We start from the raw sequence: 22,865 nt of genomic DNA, 5'->3' as shown, positions 1-22,865 counted from the left end.
CAGAATGGAAAATGAACTGCTTCTCACCAGCATACTCGCCCATGCTGATCTCCTCTTCGAAAACGTCACTGAAACCTTCACCAGAATTGAGAAGGTCCAGTCTACCATCTATAAACTACAAAAAAGAAAGAACAAAAGCATAACAGCTTATGCAAACAAACGGGGAAAACCATTCAGCTGGGTACCTTAATGTAGGACTGAAGAACTACCACGTCTCCCAAGACAGGAAACGGCCTGGGGTAACTGTTTTTTTGTTTTGTTTTGTTTTGTTTTAAAAATAAGTTTTTAAAACACTGGCTGCACATTTATGATAACTTGGAGATCTGAACTGTATAATTGTGAGGGGTCTGTCTGGTCACTGACCACCCTCTGCGCCCATCCCCCTCCCCAGACTCCCAAGCCCCTCCGGTTGAGCCCGGCTCCCAGCAGGCCTGCAGCCTCAGGACTCATAGTAAGACGGCTGCAAAAATCCCCGTCGGGGGTCCAGCCACAGGCCCCCTGGGGCAGGCAGGGTACCTGTTTGAAGAGCTGCAGCTGGGTGGCATTCTGCAGGAACTGCCTCATGGCTCCGGAGCGATAGTGGGATACGAAGGCTTCTTCACAGAAGGTGATTGGCTCCTCCTGGGAAATGGAGATGGGACAGGTTTGGAGGAGAGGGGTGAGGGCCATCAACAGCTCTTAGGCTCAGTTAGATGGTGCTTCTCCATCTAGTTTATTTAATCCTCTTTTACCTGGTAAAGTGGCTACTATCATCATAGACATTCTGTTCTGTGAAAGAGGAGGCAGTTTCAGAGGGGGAAAAGTCATCCTCCAAAGTCCCAGAGTTGGTAAGAGGCTGAGATTCTGAACCCCACTCCTGGCCCCTTCCTTTTTTTTTTTTTTTTAATTTTTATTTATTTATGATAGTCACACACAGAGAGAGAGGCAGAGACACAGGCAGAGGGAGAAGCAGGCTCCATGCACCGGGAGCCCGATGTGGGATTCGATCCAGGGTCTCCAGGATCGCACCCTGGGCCAAAGGCAGGCGCTAAACCACTGCGCCACCCAGGGATCCCCTCCTGGCCCCTTCCATAGGAGACAGCCATATCCCAACACCAAGCTCGTGGGATGTGCCCTCCAATGTGATAACTTCCAGACTTTTTTTCACCTTGAAAAGAATCCTTTCTTCAAGTAGCACCTTATGCAGAAGGAGCCCTGCTATGTAAAAGCACCCGGCTGCTCCTCGGGAAGTCGGGGGGCAGGGGTGGTGGCTGGCAGTCTCCTCCCTAACCTCAGCACCTTCCTGGTCCCTGAGGCACTCGCCATGGAACACAATTTGAACGGTGTTCTTGGCCAATAGCAAATTATAATTTTAAAATAATTATTTATATTAAAAATCAGGGCTGATCAAAAATAAGATTTACCATCCAGTCAACTATGTGCTTTCGCCGTCTGATGAGGAGGCATGCTTTTACCAAACTACGTTTTATGAGTGAAGAAAACAACAGCCTAAGCTGAAGACACATCCCATCCTTGTAGTCAACACCTCGATACTTTTTTGAAGGGATTTGGAGTGCTCATCTCCTCAGACAAGCCTTTAATTTCAGTGGTGTCTCCTCAATCCTTAAAGATCAGGTTTTTACACCTTGAAGTGAATTAAAGGTACCCCTCCCTTTACAGACTTGGTGGTAAACACAGAGATGTTTGAAGCTGTACTTTTATCCTCTTTTAACGAGTTATACGAGTTACGTGAGCATTAAATTCAATGTCTGGCTGCTGTGAATTCCAAGGGTTCTTCCTGCTTAAATCTGGCCAGTATTAGCTCAGCAATGGGGCAGACATTTCACAAAAGGTGTACCCCAAAATTAGGAGTTAAGCCCCACCTAATTTTACAAGGATCTGAAGCAGCCTACATGAACACCTAAAACAAAGAGAGAGAGAAAAAAAACAGAGTTGAAGAATACATAAATATATAAAATGTGTTTACTTGGGAAAAGAGAATCTGGATATGCAGGTCCTATATGGTTTCTAAAACAAAGTTACAAAATTAGCTCTGAGCTTCCTGGCTGTGAAAGCAAGAAGGGAAACATGCAAACTTCACATTGTCTGTGAGGACAAAAAAGCATATTGGTTCCTTAGGAAAAGAACTTTTCAGGACATTGACACTTTTTGGCGTGGATTTATACCTTTCTTGCTGAACAGCTGGGAGATGGGCTAGTAATAACAAACTAAAGCCCACCTAGCATCACATCCCTGTGGCCTGCAAGTTCTGCTTCCATCCTAGGAACCACAACAGGGCAATTATGTCCCTCTTCAGGCCATCTCATCCATGACCTATGATAAAATTATAGCTAGTATGTCCTTTGCTCCAAAACCATATGTCTCAATCCCCACCTGGATGGCCCATTAACACTTCAAACTCAAAATGGCCCAAACATCCAATTATTAGCCCACCTGGACTGTATCTCACATCTGTTTTTTTCTTAAGTTGGTATTATCCATAGCTCCCCATAGACCTCTCACACTGCCCAAGTCCTTTTTGTTTTGCCAGTGAAAGGAATCAAGTTGGTCCCTGCTCATCATCCCACTACCTGGCACAGGCCGGCCTGCCATGGCAGAGATTTAATTCTATGTCCCTTCTGGTTGCCTCCCTCTAACTACCTCAATTCTTTGAGATTTCTAAAATGCACACTGGATCACACTACTGTCTTATTTAGGTACTTTGGCTGCAGAGGCATTTTGCTGGGTGATTATTTGATTAATGTTCACTTCTTCCACTAGACTATAAGCTTCGTGTGGGCAGGAATGGCACCTCTTTCACTCAACATTGTACACCAAGCAGTATGTATGCCACATACACAGGTCCTGGGTAGGAGAGGACAGGAAAAGTCCTAGTTCCTAGGCTGGGCACATAAACCCTTCCTAAGCTGGCCCAGCTTTCTTTTCCAGAGTTCTTTTGTGTCTCCTTTCCTCTGCTCCCCATGCATCTCCTGATCACATGCCATGTCCTTTCCCACTTACTTCCTCACTTCTTCCAGTTGTTTCTTTTTTTTTTTTTTTTAAGATTTTATTTATTTATTCATGAGACAGAGAGGGAGAGAGAGAGAGAGAGAGAGAAAGAGGCAGAGAGAGGCAGAGGAAGAAGCAGGCCCCATGCTGGGAGCCCAGCGTGGGACTTGATCCTGGACCCCAGGATCATGCCCTGAGTCGAAGGCAGATGCTCAACCATTGACCCACCCAGGCATCCCCTTCCAGTTCTGTTTCTTGTACTTAGATTATCTTTTTTTTTTTTTTTAAGATTTTTTTTGTGTGTGTGTATGTGTGTGTGTGTGTGAGAGAGAGAGAGAGAGAGCAAGCACAAGCAGGGGGGAGGGGCAGAGAGAGAGGGAGAGAGAATCTCAGGCGGACTCCTGGCTGAGTGTAGAGCCCGATGTGGGGCTCGATCTCAGGACCCTGAGATCATGACCTGAGCTGGAGGCAGATGCTTAGCCAACTAAGCCACCCAGGGGCCCCTAGACTATCCTTTTACACACAGGCCTCTGTGTGGTAGTCACTCACTCTTGCTCAGTGCTCCCACTCTGCCTGGCACTCTTCCTGGGTGCTGAGTAATCCTCACTGGTATCCCCTGTGACCAGGAGCTCAAGAGGGCAGAGGCCCTGCTGGACTCCTCACTGCATTTCCCAGGAAAAGTACAGAGCCCCTCCCGCAGTTAGAAGCTCAGGGATGTTGGCTACAGAATCACAGGATGAGCCTGACCCCCGTTCCTGCCATAGGAGCCCTGTGGTCTCGGTGTGGCTAAGACACCACTTGACCTGACAGTAAAGAAGTCTCAGAACATGATGCCAGGTGAGTGACACCCGTATCCAGAGAGTTTAGAGCTCCTTGGAGGAAATGCTCATTGGAGTTGTTAGCATTTACTCCTAGAGCTGTGGCCCAGCATTGCCAGGAAGTAGTCTGCTGAGGGACCAATAAATTCGAGAGAGTTTGCAACTAGATTTGTACGTAAGGGTAGCCCGAGGCAGGATTTAGCTGGCGGAGAGCAGAAAGAATCTCAGCTTTGGGGAGACATGAACATTTTGGACCTGTTGTCTACTTACTGGAGGTGACATCCCCCTGGATCAGATGTCTGTGCCATAAAAACGGACAAAGGACACGGGTGCGGATGGAAAAGATTCAGGGAAAAAGTGACAATGGGGGCTTTTTCTGCAAAAAGCTTAAAGAACAAAATCAGTGGTGTCAGTTAGGCATGGGAACAAGTACAGCATAGTGCTACTGGAGTGGGGTGGGTGGCAAAACATCCACAGGAGCCAGGAAAGGAAAAGGCTAATCCTCCCAGGGCAGGGGGTCAGAAATCTGGAGAGGAAGTGGGCACATTTCAGTGGAGCCTAAATGGGGAATAGGAATCAGGTAAACAAATCCCATCCCTTCGGGGCAACTGTTTTATCCTAATCTTGGTGAAAAACAGGGACACTGTCGCCCATTGTCATATATCTTTAAAGGTCTGACTGGCTACAGGCACAGAGGGCTCATTCCCCCGGAGCTTTCTAAGGAAATGACAAAAAACCATAGTTCGCCTCATCTTTACAGACTAATAGGTAGGGTCACTTTCCCAAGGTCACAAGACCCTAACGGCAGAGTTAAGACTGTGTATGCCATGGCCTTCCCAGCCCACCCATCATGCATGCGGTCCATTCGCAGTTCAAGTCTTCTCCTGAGGCCTCAGTTCTGTTTTTCCACGAACACCTGCATGAGACCAGGTGAGTTCTTGCAGGTTGGAACCCTTCAGGTTCTCCCGGTGGATAGATACTGAAAGGACCAGCCCCTCAGAGACGAACACTCCTGGGAGTAAACAAGCCACTGTGAAGGCTCTGTCTGCCACAGGCCCACATCAAAGATGCTGAACCATGTGCCCCAGCTATTCTGTTCTCCCTCCTTTGGTTGAAATGACGAACCCACTCCACTCTCTGCAGTGCAAGGTGTCTTGTTAAACCCTCCTTTGTAAGAATTGCTGATTTAGTTCTCCTGTTACACTGATTAAATCTTTTGTCTTTTTAGGCGACACTCAGCGACAGGACTACTGGCTGACAGCTACATGAATGCAGGCAAGTCAGGCCGTGAGCGTTCAAGCTTAGATCACATTAGTAGAGTTTTCCATCTATGACCCGGAGGACAGTTAAACACAGCTGCTTAACCCTATCAAGGATTTTGTTACAAACAGACAAGTTTTACTCTCAGACTATCTTCTGACATATGGAATCAGTTGAAAATTCCATTACTAATGAATCCATCTTTGTTAACAGGTGAAGTTGGTGATTCCAAATGTTTTTGATACTTTCAGAAATAAATGGCTTTTATCCATAGTACTGTGGGTACTGGCATAAAAATAAAATCTCTCAGAGTCTTCTGAAGGGATGACTTTCCTTGTTCTGCTGATACATACTTAAAGTACTAAATTCTTATTTTCCTTCACAAATTTATAAAAATTTTATGTGCACATTTACTCTTTGATTCTAAGGTGGAAAGAGGGGTTCATTCTTTATGGCCCTTGCTTAAAAATTTTAAAAACAATGATTTTGGAAGATTCATCCATTCAAACATTTTAAAAACACCTTTGATGTGTCAGATTCTGTGTTAGAGGAATACAAAGATGAATAAAATACAGTTCCTATAAGTAATACTAATAATCATTTGAGGGTGGAGAGTGGACCAAAATATAGATGACACAAGAATGGCAGGATGTTATGTTTACAGCAGCATTCCTCATAGTCACCAAAAGACAGAAGCAACCCAAGTGTCTACAGATGAATGGATGAACAAAATATACATACAATGATATATAATTCAGCCTTAAAAGGGAAAGAATTTTTGGCACATGCTACAACATGGATGAACTGTGAAGACATCATGTTAAGTGTTAAGCCAGTAACAAAAAGACAACCACATGTATGATTCCACTTATATCTAGAGTAGTCAACTTCTTAGGGACAGGACGTAGAATGGTGGTTGCCAGGGGCTGGATGGGGAGGGATGTGGAGTTGTTGAGTGGGCACATTAGTTTCCATTTTGACAGGGAAAAAAAGTTGTAGACATGGGTGGTGGTGATGGTTGTACAACAACGTGAATGTACTTAACGCCACTACATTGTACACTTAAAAATGGTTATAAGGGTAAATTTGATGTTATGCATATTTTACTATAATTATAAAAATTTTTTAATCTAAATAATGACAGAATATTTATAATTGTGGAAGCTGGGCAATGGGTATGTGGGAGTTCATTTCCTTTGTATAAATTTGAAATTTTCCATAATAAGTCCAAAAGAAATGCTCCTATTATCAAGGAATCCCTCTTCAGGGAACAAATAACCATAATACAGTGTGAAAACTGGCACACCAGAGGGCTGGTTATTTTTATTTTTTTAATTTAATTTAATTTTTTTTTGGCTAAAGACACCTTTGAGAAAACCTTAAAATTAAGAAAAAAATTGATTGTGTTAAGGTAACACAATAAGATGGAGAGAGAACATGTCTTGGGAGTCAGAAAGACCTGAATTTGAACCGTGACCCTAGCTATGTAATCTCAGGTGACTTGTCATTCCTCACCTATGACACTTACCCAAGGCTGGTCCATCTCATAGCATTGCCTGGAAGATTATGGCAGAGCACAGCAAGTAGATTTTCCATAAATAACCATTTTCTTGGGGGGCAGAGATTGGGTTTTTCCAGAGCTGGCAACATAATTTGTGGGACACCGTACAAAATGGATGCATGGGGCAAAAAGCTCTATTAAGTCTCTAAGCACTATACTAAAATATAAAGCTTTCTTTCTTTCATGGTTTCTTTCTAGGCCCATTATGATGCTTTTTAAATTTACTATTTAATGCCATTCTATGTAAAGAAAAAAAATTTAAGTTATTAGTATGAATCTTATTGCTCAACTTTATACTGTGCAATGCCAGTTTTAAATGCTAACATATGTGGAATTGTTTTTCGTAACTCACAAATGCATTTGTATTTTGTTCTTATCAGACAGTGGAAATGCTGCACAAAACTCAATTGTTTTTCCTTGAATTTTTTTTTTTTAAGATTTTATTTATTTATTCATGAGAGAGAGAGAGAGAGAGGCAGAGACACAGGCAGAGGGAGAAGCAGGCTCCATGCAAGGAGCTGACTGCGGGATTGATCCCTGGACTCCAGGGTCACACCCTGAGCTGAAGGCAGGCACTAAACCACTGGGCCACCGAGGGATCCCCTCAATTCTTGATATACACACATTCTACTAGCTCTCTCTGCCTTCTGCTTACTGATGAGAGAGGAAAAGGAACTAAAGTTGCTCCATCTTTTCCTCTCCATCATTTTCATGACAAGTAGTAGTAGGTGACTACGAGGAAGTAACATTAATGAGAAATGTGATCATTTGCACGATCGTCTGCGGTTCTTAGAACAGCTCTGCCTTCTGTGGGCACCAAAGCAAGTTCTAGTTCTAACACAAAGAGTGGCCTGTGGGGCTGTCAATGCCCCCCTTCCTCCTCTGTGGACCTTAAAGCTCTACCTTGTAAGGGTTTGAGTCTTGCACCGTGGGTCCGCTGCAACTCTGTGCATAGGGCATTGAGAAGTTCTTTGAGGCTGGGATGGCAAGACCCCAGGGAGGATGTTGGTAAAGATCTCTGCTCGTGCACACACTCCACTGTCCCATCAGACTATTTTTATAAAATACAAGTTCCAAGATGAAATTGAAGAATTTCAATATGGGAGCAGTGGAGCACTGAAGCAGGCACAGGCCTTTCTGAACACAGGACCCCGTGACTACACAGGCCTCTCTCCTCTCCCTTTGCAGGATAGTCAGTAGGAGTTCTGGAGGTGGACTCTGTTTGCCATCTGACTTAGAGGCGGTAGCATAGCATAGCTTCAAGCAAGTTTGTTGGTCCATGTAAGTGGGGTTCCTAAACTCCTGAATGGGACCCTCAAGGCTATTTGTGACCTTCCATAGCTGAATGTTCTAGCTACGCTCACCTGCCTACCTCATCTGGACATCCATCTCCTACTCTAGAGACTCTGGACTGTTCACCACTGCCAACCTCTCTCTGCATAGCTCGCCTCTGGTTTCCTTCTTCACATAACCTCCTCTGAGAACCTCACGTGATGCCTTCAGGTTAAGAGAAGCCCACAGTTCCACCTGGATGTCTCCACACCAACACTCCTTGTGCCCAGCCCAGAACCTCCAGGCCTCTGCAGGCCCCCTGGAGGGCAGGTTGTGGTCTACTTTCAGCATCGGCATGCAGTAGGTGTCAGCTAGGCCACAGCAGGAAGAGGCAGGTGGGGGAGTGCAACACAGAGCTGGGTTCCAGTCCCATCTCTGACCCTGTGTGCAGATGCCAGCACCTGAGAGATCCTCTCTCCCACTTGCAGGGGGTTACACTGGGAAGGATGTGACAGTGTGGTCAGTAGTGCTCAATCCCCCATGCACTAGAATCACCAGGAGTGCTTTTCAAATCCCCAATGCCAGGGCCACAGTTTCTTAAACTCCCTAGGACTCCAATGTACCCAAGGCTGATAATAACTGGTGTAGGTACAAGAGACTAGCACAGCACCTAGTCCGATCAATATTCATTTTTTACATTTAAGAATGAAGTTGGAAAATCTAGCCCCATTCATTACCAGCAGGCCCAACCCAGTTGCACTTTGTTTAAATACCTCCAAATTCCTAATAAAATACCAAGTTACTGGCTATAGTGCAGCACAGCCAGGAGCCCTGTTCTGAAGTCCGAAGGGGGCTTCAATAGCCCCTGCTGAGTAGCTAGTACTGCCCCACAGGCCACATGCAGATCTCATGCTGAGCCCCCTGCCTGGGGCCACGGGCCCCACTTCCAGAGCTGGGTCCCAGATGCTGCTCTGCACAGGGTCAAGCTGTGATGGCTGCCAAGGAAGCAGGGTGAGTTTCCAGCCAACACAGGAAAGGCTTAGCATGGTGTCTGGCATAGAGAATGCAAAATCCTTACTGGAGGCAGAGGAGGGAGGGAGGGAGGGGGACAGCTGGGTTAGATTACAATAATTTCAGGTTAGCCACAGCAGGCATTAGTCTAGGGAGAAGGGAGCCAATGTCAGCTGAGTGCTTGCTGTGGTCCAACCTGACCCTTCCCCTCACATGAATCCTCACCAGAGCGCAGATATATTCATTAATGGCTCTCCCATTTTACAGATGGGGAAAGGATGCCCAGGCAGGTGAAGTGTTTCTGCCTGGGGGGCGGGGGGGGTCTCAATAGGTCTCAATGACACCCAGGTCCACACACACGCTCTCCCCTCACCAAAGCGGACCCAGGAAGGCAGGTGCCGCATGGCTTACAGTCAGATGGCTCAGGCTCGGCTGGGCTGAGTTTGTTTTGGGGTGACAGGGCCGAGACAGCCTTCTGAACCATTTGCGCTGTAGCCCAGGCACACCAGGGGCAGCCTCCCAGCCTGGGCCCCTGTCACCGTAATAAGCCCTAAACAAAGAATCAATGTGTCATTGGGAAGCCAGCTCACTGTTCGGATGATTTAAGTCAGGGGGAATGTGGGTGCCCAACAAGAGCTACTCTGATGATTTGCAGGGGCTGCTGGGATGACAGTATCTGCCCATTCTGGCCAGCCGCTCCAGTATTGACAGAAGCCCCCACACACACTCGCTAGATTACAGTAAAGACATTCAAATCACAGGCGCGTCGGCCCACGCCTGGCTCCTCTGTGCCAGCAGCCCCTTCCTTCTGCATTAACCGAGACAAACAGAGAAAAGTCAGGAAATTCTGATTAGTGCAGGAACAGCAGATGAGCGGGGAGGCCTGTGGAAGCTGAGGAGACACAATGAAGTGGGTCTTCATGCATACTAGCTTAAGATTTTCTTTCCCTAAGAAATGCAGATGGGAATCGGCTCTACTAGGAAAGCAGGTGCAGTGATTAAAACCAGCTCCCACTTACTGAGCACGGCCCCCGTGCTAGGTGGTTTTACATGCGCTATCTCACTTACTCTTCCTGGCTACCCTGTGAGGTAGGTGGTGTTATGATTTCCATTTTACAGATAAGGATACCGAGGCTCAGAAAGGCAAAGTCTGGTCCTGGGCTCATGTGACACGCGATGGTATGTGACTATCAGCTGCCTGGGGCCGCTCCAGTGGTACACAGAGATGGATTAGAAGGCGGTGATGAGGAGAGAGTTTGGAGAAACGAGTGTGTTCTGGTTCCACTACACGTTTACAGAAGCCATCTCATTACTTGGAGCCTCCGTCTGCTCCCCAATATCCTGGAAATAATATCTACCGCATGCTCCAACTGCCCAGTGCCATTATGTGGGAAGGTCCAAGCACCAGTGCATGGCTGGAAGTGAGAGAAAGCTGGGGACCATCCCCATGCTGCAGGAGGGCGACAGCTCGCCTCCCCAGTATGTGGAAACTGGACTGGCCATGCTGAGATCTCAATGTCAAACTCCTACTGGCTCAGCCTGCTTGGCCACACTAGAGTTTGCCTGCCACTGAGAGCCAGATTCTGGATTTAATGCCATGATGGCTGCATCCCCAATTCCCAAGAAAGGAGGTCCTAAACCGATTCGAGAAGATTTCAGTTTCCTGAGAGTGAGGAGAAGACAGTTTCAGGTAGTGTGCTGCAAAAACGGTGGCTCAGAGGGCCTGGTGGGTCCCTGGGACAGAAGTCCATGAGCCCGAAAGTAACCAGCAGGAAAGCCAGCATTAGCTGTAGTCCCAGGAATACAGGACTCATGGGTCAAAAGGCTAAAGGACACGGACATAAATCTGAAGCAAAAAAAAGGAGGGGGCGGGGATGCCTGGGTGGCTCAGCGGTTTAGCGCCTGCCTTTGGCCCAGGGCATGATCCTGGAGTCCCGGGATCAAGTCCCACGTCGGGTTTCCTGCATGGAGCCTGCTTCTCTCTCTGCCTGTGTCTCTGCCTCTCTCTCTCTATGTCTCTCATGAATAAATAAATAAAATCTTAAAAAAAAAAAAATCTGAAGCAGCACAAATCAGCCTGTAGGAAGGAAAAATCCCAACCCTCCGACTGAATTCAGCACTGCCCACCAGTGCTTGGTGACCCGGACCTCAGCCTGGTCCTCTGCAGCACTGTCCACACACTGAGTTACTGGCTCCTTTGCTGGATCACTCTCTTGTGATCACCCCTCTCCTGAATGTCCCTTGTTCAGGGCCCATCTCCGGTGCCTGGGGGAAAGGGGGGGTGGGCTGTGGCCAAGAGGCCTCGGCAGCAAGCTTTGTCAGGAACTGATGACAGTGTTGCAAAGGGGAAAGAGCACAGGAAGACCCAAAACACCCAGTTCCAGCCTTGATTCCTTCTTGTATAAGCCTTGGTTTCTTCATCCATAAAATGGGAAGGTGCTGCACTGGAAGATCTTCAGAGCACTTTCTAATACTAACATGTGTTGTTTCTAGACATAGAAAGGGCCTTTCTCTACGAGGTCACCCACAGCCCCTCACAGAGAAATGAGTCACAGAGCACAGCTCTCGGTGCAGAGCTGGGAACAGAGAATGCAACTCGAGTGGGAATGACAGCTCTGCTACTCACAGCATCTGCAGTGTGGTGGATGGCCTGAACCCTGGAGACCCATTTCTTCATTCATAAAATGGGGGAGATGCTTCCTCACAGGGCTGTGTGGGATTGGCAGGTGATTCATAAAATGCTTAGCTCAAGGCTTGACCTCTAGAGGGGCTAAACACTTACTAGTCCTCTGCCCCAAATAAGGACAGTTCTCCGCCCAAGGCATGCTCTCGGTGATTTATTTCCAGGAAGCCTGTTTCAGAGCATGTGACATGCACTGCCGTCCCCGGACACATGTGGGGTCACTTAACTCAGAGCAAGGAGGAAAGGGGCCACCACCAAAGCTGCTTCTGCCGTGGACGGGGCACAGCAGGCACTCGCTAACTGTGGTGGAGGGACAGATCTGCATAACAACCCTATTAGGAGAGGCTCTTTTTTTTTTTTTTTTTTTTAAAGATTTTATTTATTTATTCATGAGAGAGAGACAGAGAGGCACAGACACAGGCAGAGGGAGAGGGAGAAGCAGGCTCCATGCAGGGAGCCCGACGTGGGACTCAATCCCAGGTCTCCAGGATCTCGCCCTGGGCCGAAGGTGGCGCTAAACCACTGCGCCAGGAGAGGCTCATACCTCATCTTACAGAGAGAGGGAACGTGACTTGCCCAAGGCCACAGAGCTGGGAAGAACCAGAGCTGTACTTGACGTCAATTCTGTCTGACCCAAAGCCCAGGCACGCTCTTCCCACAACACCCAAGGCACTCTAAGCATGTTCAGTTGCCCAAACACATTGTTTTTTTCCCTCTGGATTTCTTGGGATTTCAAGATATAGATGATTTCCCACACAGAAGTGTTCTTTTCCACGTACTGCAGTCCCAGTCAAAGGACTCCAGAGTGTCCAGGTGGGGGTTATGTACTGCCTGGGGACTCAGGCCCAGTGCAGCCCAGAGCTCCGTGAATGGGGAAACAAATGAGCTTCTTAGTCTCAGTTTTCTCATCTGTAAATTGGGGACCTCTTCATACTGAGAGGTCTGAAATGGTACAATATTTGTCAAGGTGCCAGTACTGAGCAGCACACAGAGGGGCTCAATGGAGGCTAAAGTCCTAACAGCTCTTTCCGATGCCCTTTGAGAACTAGGTGTTACATTTTGTGTGGGACCTTCTATACCTTTCACTCAACAAAAACCTGTGACTGGGGTGCTGGGGGAGCACTGCCAGGTGACTCTGTTGGGGTAGGTGGGGTCCAAGAAGGCCACAGTGGAGAAGAGGTGCTAAGAAAAAACGAGGAGCAGGGATCACTAGATGGAAGAGCAGGGGATGGCATGAGCAGAGGAGCAGGGCTGACAGAGCCCGGATGGCATTGCACGGTGAGGAGCCGCTGTCCCTCGCGCTCGAGGGGCATGTCACAGGCGGGCTGAGTGAGATGCTGATGCTCTCCTTTGTTACTTAGGGGCACCTTCCCCAAGAGCCAGAGCTCTGAGGAGTGGTGGATGCTGGGCCCTGGTGCACACGCTGCTCAGCATATGCTGGAGCTTGTTCTGGAGCAACCTAACCAGCCCCAAACAGAGCCTCCCGTGCCCAAGGAGCAGACTTCATCCACAGGGACAACTACTGAAGGGGCTTCGTTTACTCAGAGCCTCAGCCCTGAATCCACCCCTACAGGCCAGGCTGCTCCAACGGCCACCATGTCACTCCCCTTTCCCAGCTTCCACTGCCTGCAGATCTGAGCAGAGAGCAGAGTTGGAGAGAAGCCCTCCAAGGCGTGACCCGGTGTGTCTTGCCAACCACAACTCCTGGCCTCTCCAAACACCCTGCGTTCGCACAACACAAAGCTGATTACAGTTCTCCAGCCTGGTCCACAGGCCTTTGCCCATTGCCATACCTTCTGCCAGGAGGACCTCCCACCCCCGCTTCCTCAGGCTGCAGAAGTCCCCTCACCTTTCAAGAGTTACTTGGGGACAGCCACCCTGGAAGGCTCCCCCTCGCCTCCTTCCTGCCTTGGGTTGGGTTAGGTGTCCCTGCTCTGGTTGGAGCCCCCTGTGCTCACCTCCACCATGGCACCTGCTGCCATTTTTGTGCTGCCCGGCCTCCCTGGGGTCCCCTCGAAGGTGGCGGACTCCTCGAGGGTGTGGATGCTCTTTATTTGTCTCTGCATCTCCAGTTTCTAGTGCAGGACCTAGGCCTGCGCAGACACCCTGTGCTTGCTGAATGAATTATTCACTGCAGACGAGGCAATGGGAACATTTCTGAGAAAAAGGCCAACGTGGTGGAGAGTAGGATGGACAGACCAAGGATGTGAAGATGAGGGTTAGTGGGAGGAAGGAAAGGAGAAGAGGGAACATGGTATGTGTGCAAGGAGGGGCCAAGGCGGGAGGCGGGAGGCCGGGAACGCTGTCTAATTAGACCACATGTGCAGAGCAGCATCTGGCTCAAAGCACAGCAGTTTACACTGCTCCTGGAGTTGTCGTGGAGACGACCACATGACCAGCCTGGAGCCGAGACTCAGGGGCAGCAATCCAGATGCACTCTTAACATATTCTGACAGAGAGCAGATGGGCAGCTATTTGCAGGGCCAAAAAATGCCAACTCCGCTCCCCTCCAGACCTGCGTGCCCTCACTGATCATTTTCATCTTGTAAAGTCATTCTTATCTGCCCTGGAACCACCAGTTTCTCCCACAGAGGAATCAGTGTCAGAGCTGCTATTTTTGTAGTTGTCCGACCATCACAACTTCCGGCCTGCTCCTATGGGTGAGGAAATGTCACCACCTTTAATGAAGGGGTCCTCAACGGCTGGACTCCACTGTTGCAGGCTCCCCGCAACGCCCCCTATCGCCTTCTCAATGAAAAGTACCTAAATTCCTCACTCTCTGGGCCCTATCAAACAGATAGAGGCCTGGGAGCAATGCTGCGTACGTGCGGGGAAAATACAGGCTCTGAGGCTGAGCACCTGGCGGCCAGGTACTCACCTTGAGCATGTACTTGGTCCCTCTGAGCTCAGTTTACTTGTCTGTAAGATGGGCTTTGTAATACCTACTTTCACAAGATTTTTATAAGGATTAAATTAATTATGAAAGATCCCTGAAAATGATAAAACCACATACATTTTTAAAGTGGCATAAAAGTTCTTTAGAAACCTCAAAAATTGGGATGTCCGGGTGGCTCAGTGGTTGAGCATCTGCCTTCAGCATAGGGCGTGATCCCGGGGTCCCAGGATGGAGTCCCACGTCAGGCTCCCTGCAGGGAGCCTGCTTCTCCCTCTGCCTGGGTCTCTGCCTCTCTCTGTCTCTCTCATGAATAAATAAAAAAATCTTAAAAAAAAAAGAAACCTTAAAAATGTTAAGTAAAAAGACTTAGCAGGACAGGAGGAAGATGACAGAATCTTAGGCTGTGTAGGAAACTATACTTTTTTACCCCCATGTATGGCAAATATGTCTCTTTAAAGCCTTTGGTAAGATGGGAAACCATCTAGTGTTGGAGAATCAAGCTGGGTTTGAACTCTGGCTCTGACACTTACTTAATTAGCAATGTAATCTTTAGCATGTGACTTAAAACTCTCTGGAGCCTCAGTTTCTTCATCTATAAAATGGGAATAATCATTCTCCTCCCCTGTGAATAATTCCACATGTGAGAATTAACTGAGACAATATATGCAAACTGCTTAGCACATAGTGGGTGCTCAATAAACATCATTCCACTTCCCTTCTCCCTAGTGGTTTAACAGATTTGGGGGATGCCTGGGTGGCTCAGCAGCTGTACATCTGCCTTCAGCTTAGGTTGTGATCTCGGGGTCCTGGGATCGGGTCCCACATCGGGCTCCCTGCATGGAGCCTGCTTCTCCCTCTGCCTGTGTCTCTGCCCCTCTCTGTGTCTCTGATGAATTAAATAAATAAAATCTTAAAACAACAACAAAAACAGATTTAGGTAAGACAGGTTGAGAAATTATAGAACAGCATGAGTTCAGTCAGAGCATCTTGGGATCCCACGTACTGGCTGTGTGGCCTTGGAGAAGCACTCATCTTTTCTGAGCATCCATGTACTCTTTCGGAAGAGGAGGGGAGTAAGACCTACTTTGTCATGTAGTTGTGTGGTTTAAAGAGAACAATGAACATAAAGCTGTTAGCATCTTGTAGATGGGTGTTACTATAGTCCTCCTCACTTTTACTGGAGATATCCTCATCCCTTTTGGGAAAAATCTGGACTTTTATGTGGGTCCAGCTAGGGGACAGATGCCATGCTGTCTCAAAAGAAATGAATTTCACTTTTGATGTTGGGGCAGTACAGTAAGGTGAGGACCCCAGGTGGAGGTGTGGGAGGCTCCAGGCGCACATCAGGACAGCTGTCTGCCCAGGCTCGCTGGCCTGCTGCCTGAGTGGCATGAAGCAGGCTTGTCCAGGTGCAGCGAGACTTATTTATAAAGCATGCAGGGCTTCCCGCTGCCACACGCTTGCCTGCCATCACAGGTGTGGGGAAGGCCCAGCTAAAAATACTGCTAACGTGGGTTTAATGTCGCCCAGCAGAGACTAATGATTGTTTTAAGTAAATATTAATTATAAGAGTCACCCAGATAGAGTGCTGGAGTAGCATAAATATTCCCACATCTACATACATAGGTGAAGAGACCATTTTGGGAGACAGCTCTTTATACATCTCCTCCAGCGAGTTATTTTTTGGCTGTGGACTCTAAATATTTGGGAGGTTCCTGGTTAAACTATCTGGGCAGTGTCTTGGTATGCATGATATAGGGACTTCCTTATTTGAGAGATGATCTTCTCCAGACCAAACAACTGATTCAGTTCTGTTGGACCCTTTACATGAGAACTTGTCACAATAGTATGGAGAGCCCAAATTTGATTCAAGGCCCAGCATACTGGCTGGCTGATCTTGGGCAAGTGTCTGTCCAATGGCCCAGATGTGAGGGTCAGCAGTCTGAGATAGTGTTCTGGGTCTCGCGCTTACTAGCCCTGTCCCCTTGGGTGTGCTTCCTCCCTTCCCTGCTTGTGGCTCAGTGTCTGCACCTATACGGGAAACTAACTTTGATCAGTGGTTCCTACATCTGGTATCCCAAGAAGACTCACCAAGGGAGGTTTTTTCATACAGATTCCTGGACCATTGCTCAGACCTTTGCAAAACTCCTTAGATGATTCTAATGCATTTGGGAACCTGGGGGCAGGGTGGGGTGGGGAATGGGGTGGTTACAAGAGTAACAAACACATGTGCCAGGTACTGAAGTGTTTTACATATACCCACTAGTTTAAGCCTCATAACAACCCCAGGAAATAGAAGCTGCTGCTGTCCCATGTTACAAATGGGAAACTGAGGCACAGCAGTGTAAGGCAACTTCCCCGGGCTCACACAGGCAGGATTCGAGCCAGGTGGTCTGGCTCCAGTCTGATAGACTATGGTGCCAAAGAAGACAGAGGCTCTGCCTCTCTTTTTCATTACCACATCCCCATGCCGAGGCAGAAGCTTCTGGAGTAGGTGATGGGCATATTCATTAAACAGTTAAGCACTTTTACTACGCTGTATCACTCACTATCCCAAGGAAGCTGGGATCACATCCCTCCATTTTCAGATGGACTTGAGGGTTGGGCAGTACACTGAGCCACTTCAGGTCATTTCCCAGTGAGGGTGAGACTGGGGTTTGAGGCCAAGCCTGCCTCACCCCTTCATCTCCTACCACAGCCTACTGGTACCACATGATAGCGAATTCCTGGCTTTGTGACATGGATGTAAGGGTTAAATGGACATGAGATGCCTTTATAAACAAAATTCCTCAATGGATCCTTCTGATCGACTGCCTTGGTTTTTCCCAAGGTGGTTACCTTCAAAGACGAGTGGGCTCAGTGAACATTTGTTGACTGAATATAAATATACCAACTGTAGCTATGACCCCGCATGGTTCTTGGAAAAGAGCAGGTTCTCAGAGGAGTCTTTTATACCCTGGCTCTATCACTGGGACATGTGGACAATGAGTCCTAGGTGAGGCCAAGGCGACTGGTCAGGGCCCCAGATTCTGACTTTCCAGGCCCTGGATTCATGACCTTTCAGTTCCTGTCCTCTATGCCCCAAATTCCTTCTGTGATAGACAATGTCGAGAGAGGAGGGTGGGACTGTCTCTGACGCAGCAGGACTTGGGACAGACCAAACCCAACCTCACTCAGCAGAAATCCATTGTGAAAATCCCAACCTCCATTTTACAATGGCATTACGTCTTCCAAAGGCTTTGGGAGGCTGTCAAGGGGATGTGCACCCAGGGGATAGGCTGAAGTCTGTATCTGGGGGCACCATGGTGGCTGTGATTTCCAGTCATTTCTCTGCCTAAAATAGGGACAGTCTAGTTCCCAGGAAGTGGCAGGCACCTCCCAACACCAAGGCGAGCAGGTGACTTATCTTTGGGAATATCAAATCACCCTATCTTCCTTTTCTTGATGACGACAATGATGATAGCAGCAACCATTTACTGAGTGCCTGTTATTCACAAAAACTATTATAGCTAGAGATACACATGTTGGATTATTTAGGAGAAACTGTTGATATCTGAACTTACTTTAAAATGCATTAAAAGCTCTCTGCTCCTCCCCGTTCGACAGACAGCTGCATCTTCTGGTGCAGTGCCAGCCGCGTCCCCGAGACACGATGGTGAAGGTCGGAGTGAACAGATTTGGCCGCATTGGGCGCCTGGTCACTAGGGTTGCTTTTAACTCTGGCAAAGTGGATATTGTCGCCATCAATGACCCCTTCATTGAGCTTAACTACATGGTATACGTGTTCCAGTATGATTCTACCTATGGCAAATTCCACGGCACAGTCAAGGCTGAGAATGGGAAACTTGTCATCAACGGGAATCCATCTCCATCTACCGGGAGCAAGATCCCGCCAACATCAAATGGGGTGATTGATGCTGGTGCTGAGTATGTTGTGGAGTCCACTGGGGTCTTCACCACCATGGAGAAGGCTGGGGCTCACTTGAAGGGCAGGGCCAAGAGGGTCATCATCTCTGCTCCTTCTGCTGATGCCCCACGTTTGTGATGGGCGTGAACCACGAAAAGTATGACAACTCCCTCAAGATTGTCAGCAATGCCTCCTGCAGCACCAACTGCTTGGCTCCTCTAGCCAAAGTCATCCATGACCACTTCGGCATCGTGGAGGGCCTCATGACCACGGTCCATGCCATCACTGCCACCTAGAAGACCGTGGATGGCCCCTCTGGGAAGCTGTGGCATGATGGCCGAGGGGCTGCTCAGAACATCATCCCCGCTTCCACTGGCGCCACCAAGGCTGTGGGCAAGGTCATCCCTGAGCTGAATGGGAAGCTCACTGGCATGGCCTTCCGTGTCCCCACCCCCAATGTGTCAGTTGTGGATCTGACCTGCCGTCTGCAGAAAGCTGCCAAATATGACAACATCAAGAAGGTAGTGAAGCAGGCATCGGAGGGCCACCTCAAGGGCATCTTGAGCTACACTGAGGACCAGGTTGTCTCCTGTGACTTCAGCAGTGACACCCACTCTTCCACCTTCGACGCTGGGGCTGGCATTGCCCTCAATGACCACTTCGTCAAGCTCATTTCCTGGTATGACAATGAATTCGGCTACAGTAACTGGGTGGTGGACTTCATGGTCCACATGGCCTCCAAGGAGTAAGAGCCTCCTGGACCACCAGCCCCAGCAAGAACAAGAGGAGGAGAGAAAGAGAGAGGCCCTCAGCTGCGAGGGAGTCCCTACCCCAACTTAATCCCCCAACACACTGAGAATCTCCTGACCTCCAATTTACATCCCAGACCCCGAGGAAGGGGAGGGGCTTGGGGAGCCCTACCTTGTCATGTACCATCAATAAAGCATACTGTACTCAGCAAAAAAAAAAAAAAAAAAAAAAAAAAGCATTAAAAAACAAGATGCCATGACCAATGGATAATTACGTGACAAAGTAAGCATAGTAAAATGTTAATAGTACAATCCAGGTGGTAGGTATGAGAGTGTTCACTCTCACAAGGGGACATGAAATACCAGACTTCAGAGGGGCAAAAAATGTGGCAGGATGTGCTGTTCTGTAATCAACTAGTCTTGAGGGGACTCCAAACATGACATTGTGTTATCTAATTTATTGCTGATCTAGTGACAGGGAAGTATTAAAAGTGAGTTATAAATGAAAAACAAACTATTCATCGTGCATCTACTGTGAGCCAGGCACTGTTTAAGCACCAGGATAGTAATGGCTAAACCAGTCAGAGACTCTCCCCTAAAAGAGGACCCTTGCGGCTCAGTGTCTGTACCTGTATGGGAAGCTAACGTGGGTTTAATGTCGCCCAGTGGAGACTAATGATTGTTTTAAGTAAATATTAATTATAAGAGTCAGTGTCACCTCTCTCTCTCTCTCTTTCTCTCTCTCTCTCTCTCTCATGTGTGCACACACATAAATATATATGTGCCAAGCACATGAAGACATCTACCCTCTTTTTAAAAAAATTTTATTTACTTATTCATGAGAGACAGAGAGAGAGGCAGAGACATAGGCAGAGGGAGAAGCAGGCCCCATACAGGGAGCCTGATGTGGGACTTGATCCCCGGACTCCAGGATCACGCCCTGAGCCAAAGGCAGGCGCTCAACCGCTGAACCACCTAGGCATCTCGACATCTACCCTCTTTTTACAGATATCAAAGCAAAGCTCTGAAAGGTCATGCGGCTTGCCCACGATCATATAATGAGTACAGGTGGTAGGTGGGGGTTCACATACAGGCAGGTCTCAGCCCAAGATCTGGATTCTTTACTCCATTGCCTGCCACCTTTCGAAAGGTTGCTACCATCATCAAATCTCATTTGCTCCTGATGAGAGGAGCTACTTGAAAAAGTGACACCCGAAGGTCATTTCCAAATTTCATTCTAGTCCTTCTTTTCCACCTTGCCCCTCATCAGACTGAGTCCCAGCAACCAACAGTTTTAATTCTTTTTACTTGGGAAACCTTTCAGCTTTTAGGGTGGCTTCCCCCAATCATTACCTCATTTAGTCCTCACATGACCCTGAGAGATGACTCTGGGATTCCTGTAGTTAGCAGCCCGTTTGGTGGCAGACTGTCTGCTCAGGCCTCCAGGGCTCGTGGAGGCTGGCAGGAAGAAAACAGAAGCTGCCCAGAGAACATCTGGAGGAGAACGGGATGGATAGGACTTTCACTGCTCACTGGGTCTGTCTGCCCCACCAGGACCCCAAAGGCCTCTTGCCAATACCCTCTCTACAGGGACCAAACGATTCTCCCTCTTGCTCTGGTGGTACACCAGGAGCCCCCCCACTTCTTGCTTCCTTTAGAAAGTAACTACAGGGTGATTTGTGGTCTGGCCAGGGGGACTGTCAAAAGACATTCCAAGAACCTCTGGAAAGAGATTCATTTAACAATAATGAATGGCGAAAGCATGTGTCAACTGAATTCCTTTTCCTAGCAGTTCACTCCCTGTGTCAGGACAGACCAACACCACACCACAGGATACAACAACAAAAACTGGCTGGTCACTTTGGTATCAGGAACAAAGTTGTTTTAAGAGAAACACAAGATAAGAGATTTTCTGCAGCAGGACTACCTTCTTTACCCTCCCTCTGACCCTGTCAGGTTGCCCTGGTCAGTTAGGGGTTTCCTCAGCTCCCTCGGGGTTCTGCTTCTAGGCTTTCTCCACCCAATGTCACTGTAGCATCACCCCCAAGGGATCTTTCCAAAGGGTCAGTCTGACCATCTGATCACATCACTCATGTTCAAAGCACCGCACTACCCCTTGCTGCCTTTGCGGGGGTTCCAAGGCTCTTGGTTGGCCTGTGAGCCCCCCGAAGCCCCCCACCCCCCTTTCCAGTCATGCTTTCTAATACTTCCCCCACAAGCCGGAAGTCTGAGTCATTGTACACTGCCCACAGCTTCCCATACAGAACACTGTTTCAGACCTCCCTGCTGCTCCCTTTGCCTGGAATATCCCTTCCTCTCTCCACCAGGCTATGCCCCACTCATCTTACCAGATAAAGCTCAGGTGTCATGGCCTCTAGGAAGCCATCCTTGTCACAGAGGCTCCCCTCTATGGAACTCCCTCTGGGCGCCCATGAAACCCAAACCTACCTCTACCACATTACATTAGACTGACCTCCCTCTTGAGGATGTGAGCTCCTCACAGACAGAGAATGGATGGTCTCCTCAGTTCGCAGTACCCTTACTGAGCACACGGCTTCACACACGGCAGCCGTGTTGAATAACTGAATGAACCATAAGCATCTACAGTACTGTATGGGAGTGAGTCTCATGAAATTAAGTGGGTTTCTGAGAAGTAAAAGAAAACCAAGATAGTTCGAAACAGACCTGCACTATCCCAGAATTCCTGAAACAGACGGTGTCACAGCAAGGCAGTAATTATAGACGTGTGCACACACACGCACACATTGTTTAAAAAAATTCATAGAATGCACTTAACACTGACTTTTTTCTTATTGGAAACCTGTTTACAATCTTGTCCACTGTCAGTCTTAAATGTCACTTTTCAGAGAGATGGCTGCTGCCAGGAGAAATTTATTTTCAAATTGAATCACAGCATGTTCATGCAGAGAAGCGCCTCTTTTGAATCTCCAAATTGGAGGGAATTCAGAGAAGAGAAAGCGAGGTGATTAGAATCTGCAGAGGCTGATTCAGGAGGAAAAATTAGAGGGTAAAATATGCATGAGTGAGCTAAACAGCAGCTAGTAGTTGGTGGAGCTGGTGAAGGCAGGATGGCAGCCACCTAGAAAACCATAGGGGCAGTGAGGATGTGCGGAGTTGGCGGCAACGGGGAGGAATGCAGTGGGGGGATGCAATGGTGGGGAGGTCTAAGCAACAGGAGGCGAGTGCCCATCTGCGCCAGGTACTGTGCAAGATGGTTTCCCTCATTCAGCCTTTGCCCGCGAGATACTGTTATTCCCACTAAAAAGATTAAGACAATGAAGTTCTGAGAGACGAAGAAACCCGAAAGAGGAAATGGTAGGTCAGGTTCTACCAGCCATGCTGCCACCAGTGAGTGACTAAGACAGTGTGGGAGGCCTCACTGTTCCTGCTATTTGCCATATGTGGGGTGATCAAGGAAGGCCTCTTGGAGGAGGAGCACTTGCACTGAATCTGACTATGCTTCTTTGTCCCCGAAAGAGCATCGTTAGCTTTTAGGAGAGTGGGTCTCACCTCAGCAAAGCCTTCTGAGTGGACCCCCACCCTCGGCTCGAGAGGTTTTGAACACACCTCTCTTCTGTGGCAGATTCTGTGCCCCTGCTGAGCCAGAGCAGCAGGCCCTCTGTGTCCCGGCTCTTGCACCTGGGAGCCACAGGAGCTTGGGCCAGTGTGAGCCTGGCTACCTCCCTGAGAAACTGGAGC

General features: G+C 48.3%; 1 protein-coding gene and 1 pseudogene across 27 annotated transcripts in view; one reads left to right on the top strand and one right to left on the bottom strand.

Moving 5' to 3' along the window:
- The window catches only part of DENND1A (DENN domain containing 1A), a 495,329-nt gene that overhangs the window by 66,587 nt on the left and 405,877 nt on the right, over positions 1 to 22,865 (bottom strand). For all 27 annotated transcript variants that reach the window (XM_072748692.1, XM_072748673.1, XM_072748682.1 and 24 more), the window contains 2 exons: positions 517 to 621; positions 28 to 115 (listed from right to left, as the gene is read on the bottom strand). In XM_072748692.1, the coding sequence (XP_072604793.1) occupies positions 28 to 115; positions 517 to 621 (193 nt within the window). The remainder of the gene's footprint in view (positions 1 to 27; positions 116 to 516; positions 622 to 22,865) is intronic.
- On the top strand, positions 18,088 to 19,277 carry LOC112927858 (glyceraldehyde-3-phosphate dehydrogenase pseudogene; annotated as a pseudogene).

The sequence above is a fragment of the Vulpes vulpes genome, chromosome 2 (genome assembly GCF_048418805.1).
Source record: "Vulpes vulpes isolate BD-2025 chromosome 2, VulVul3, whole genome shotgun sequence".
Taxonomy (NCBI): Eukaryota; Metazoa; Chordata; class Mammalia; order Carnivora; family Canidae; genus Vulpes; species Vulpes vulpes.
The sequence above is the reverse complement of the archived record's forward strand: the minus strand, read 5'-3'. Positions and strand labels throughout refer to the sequence as shown.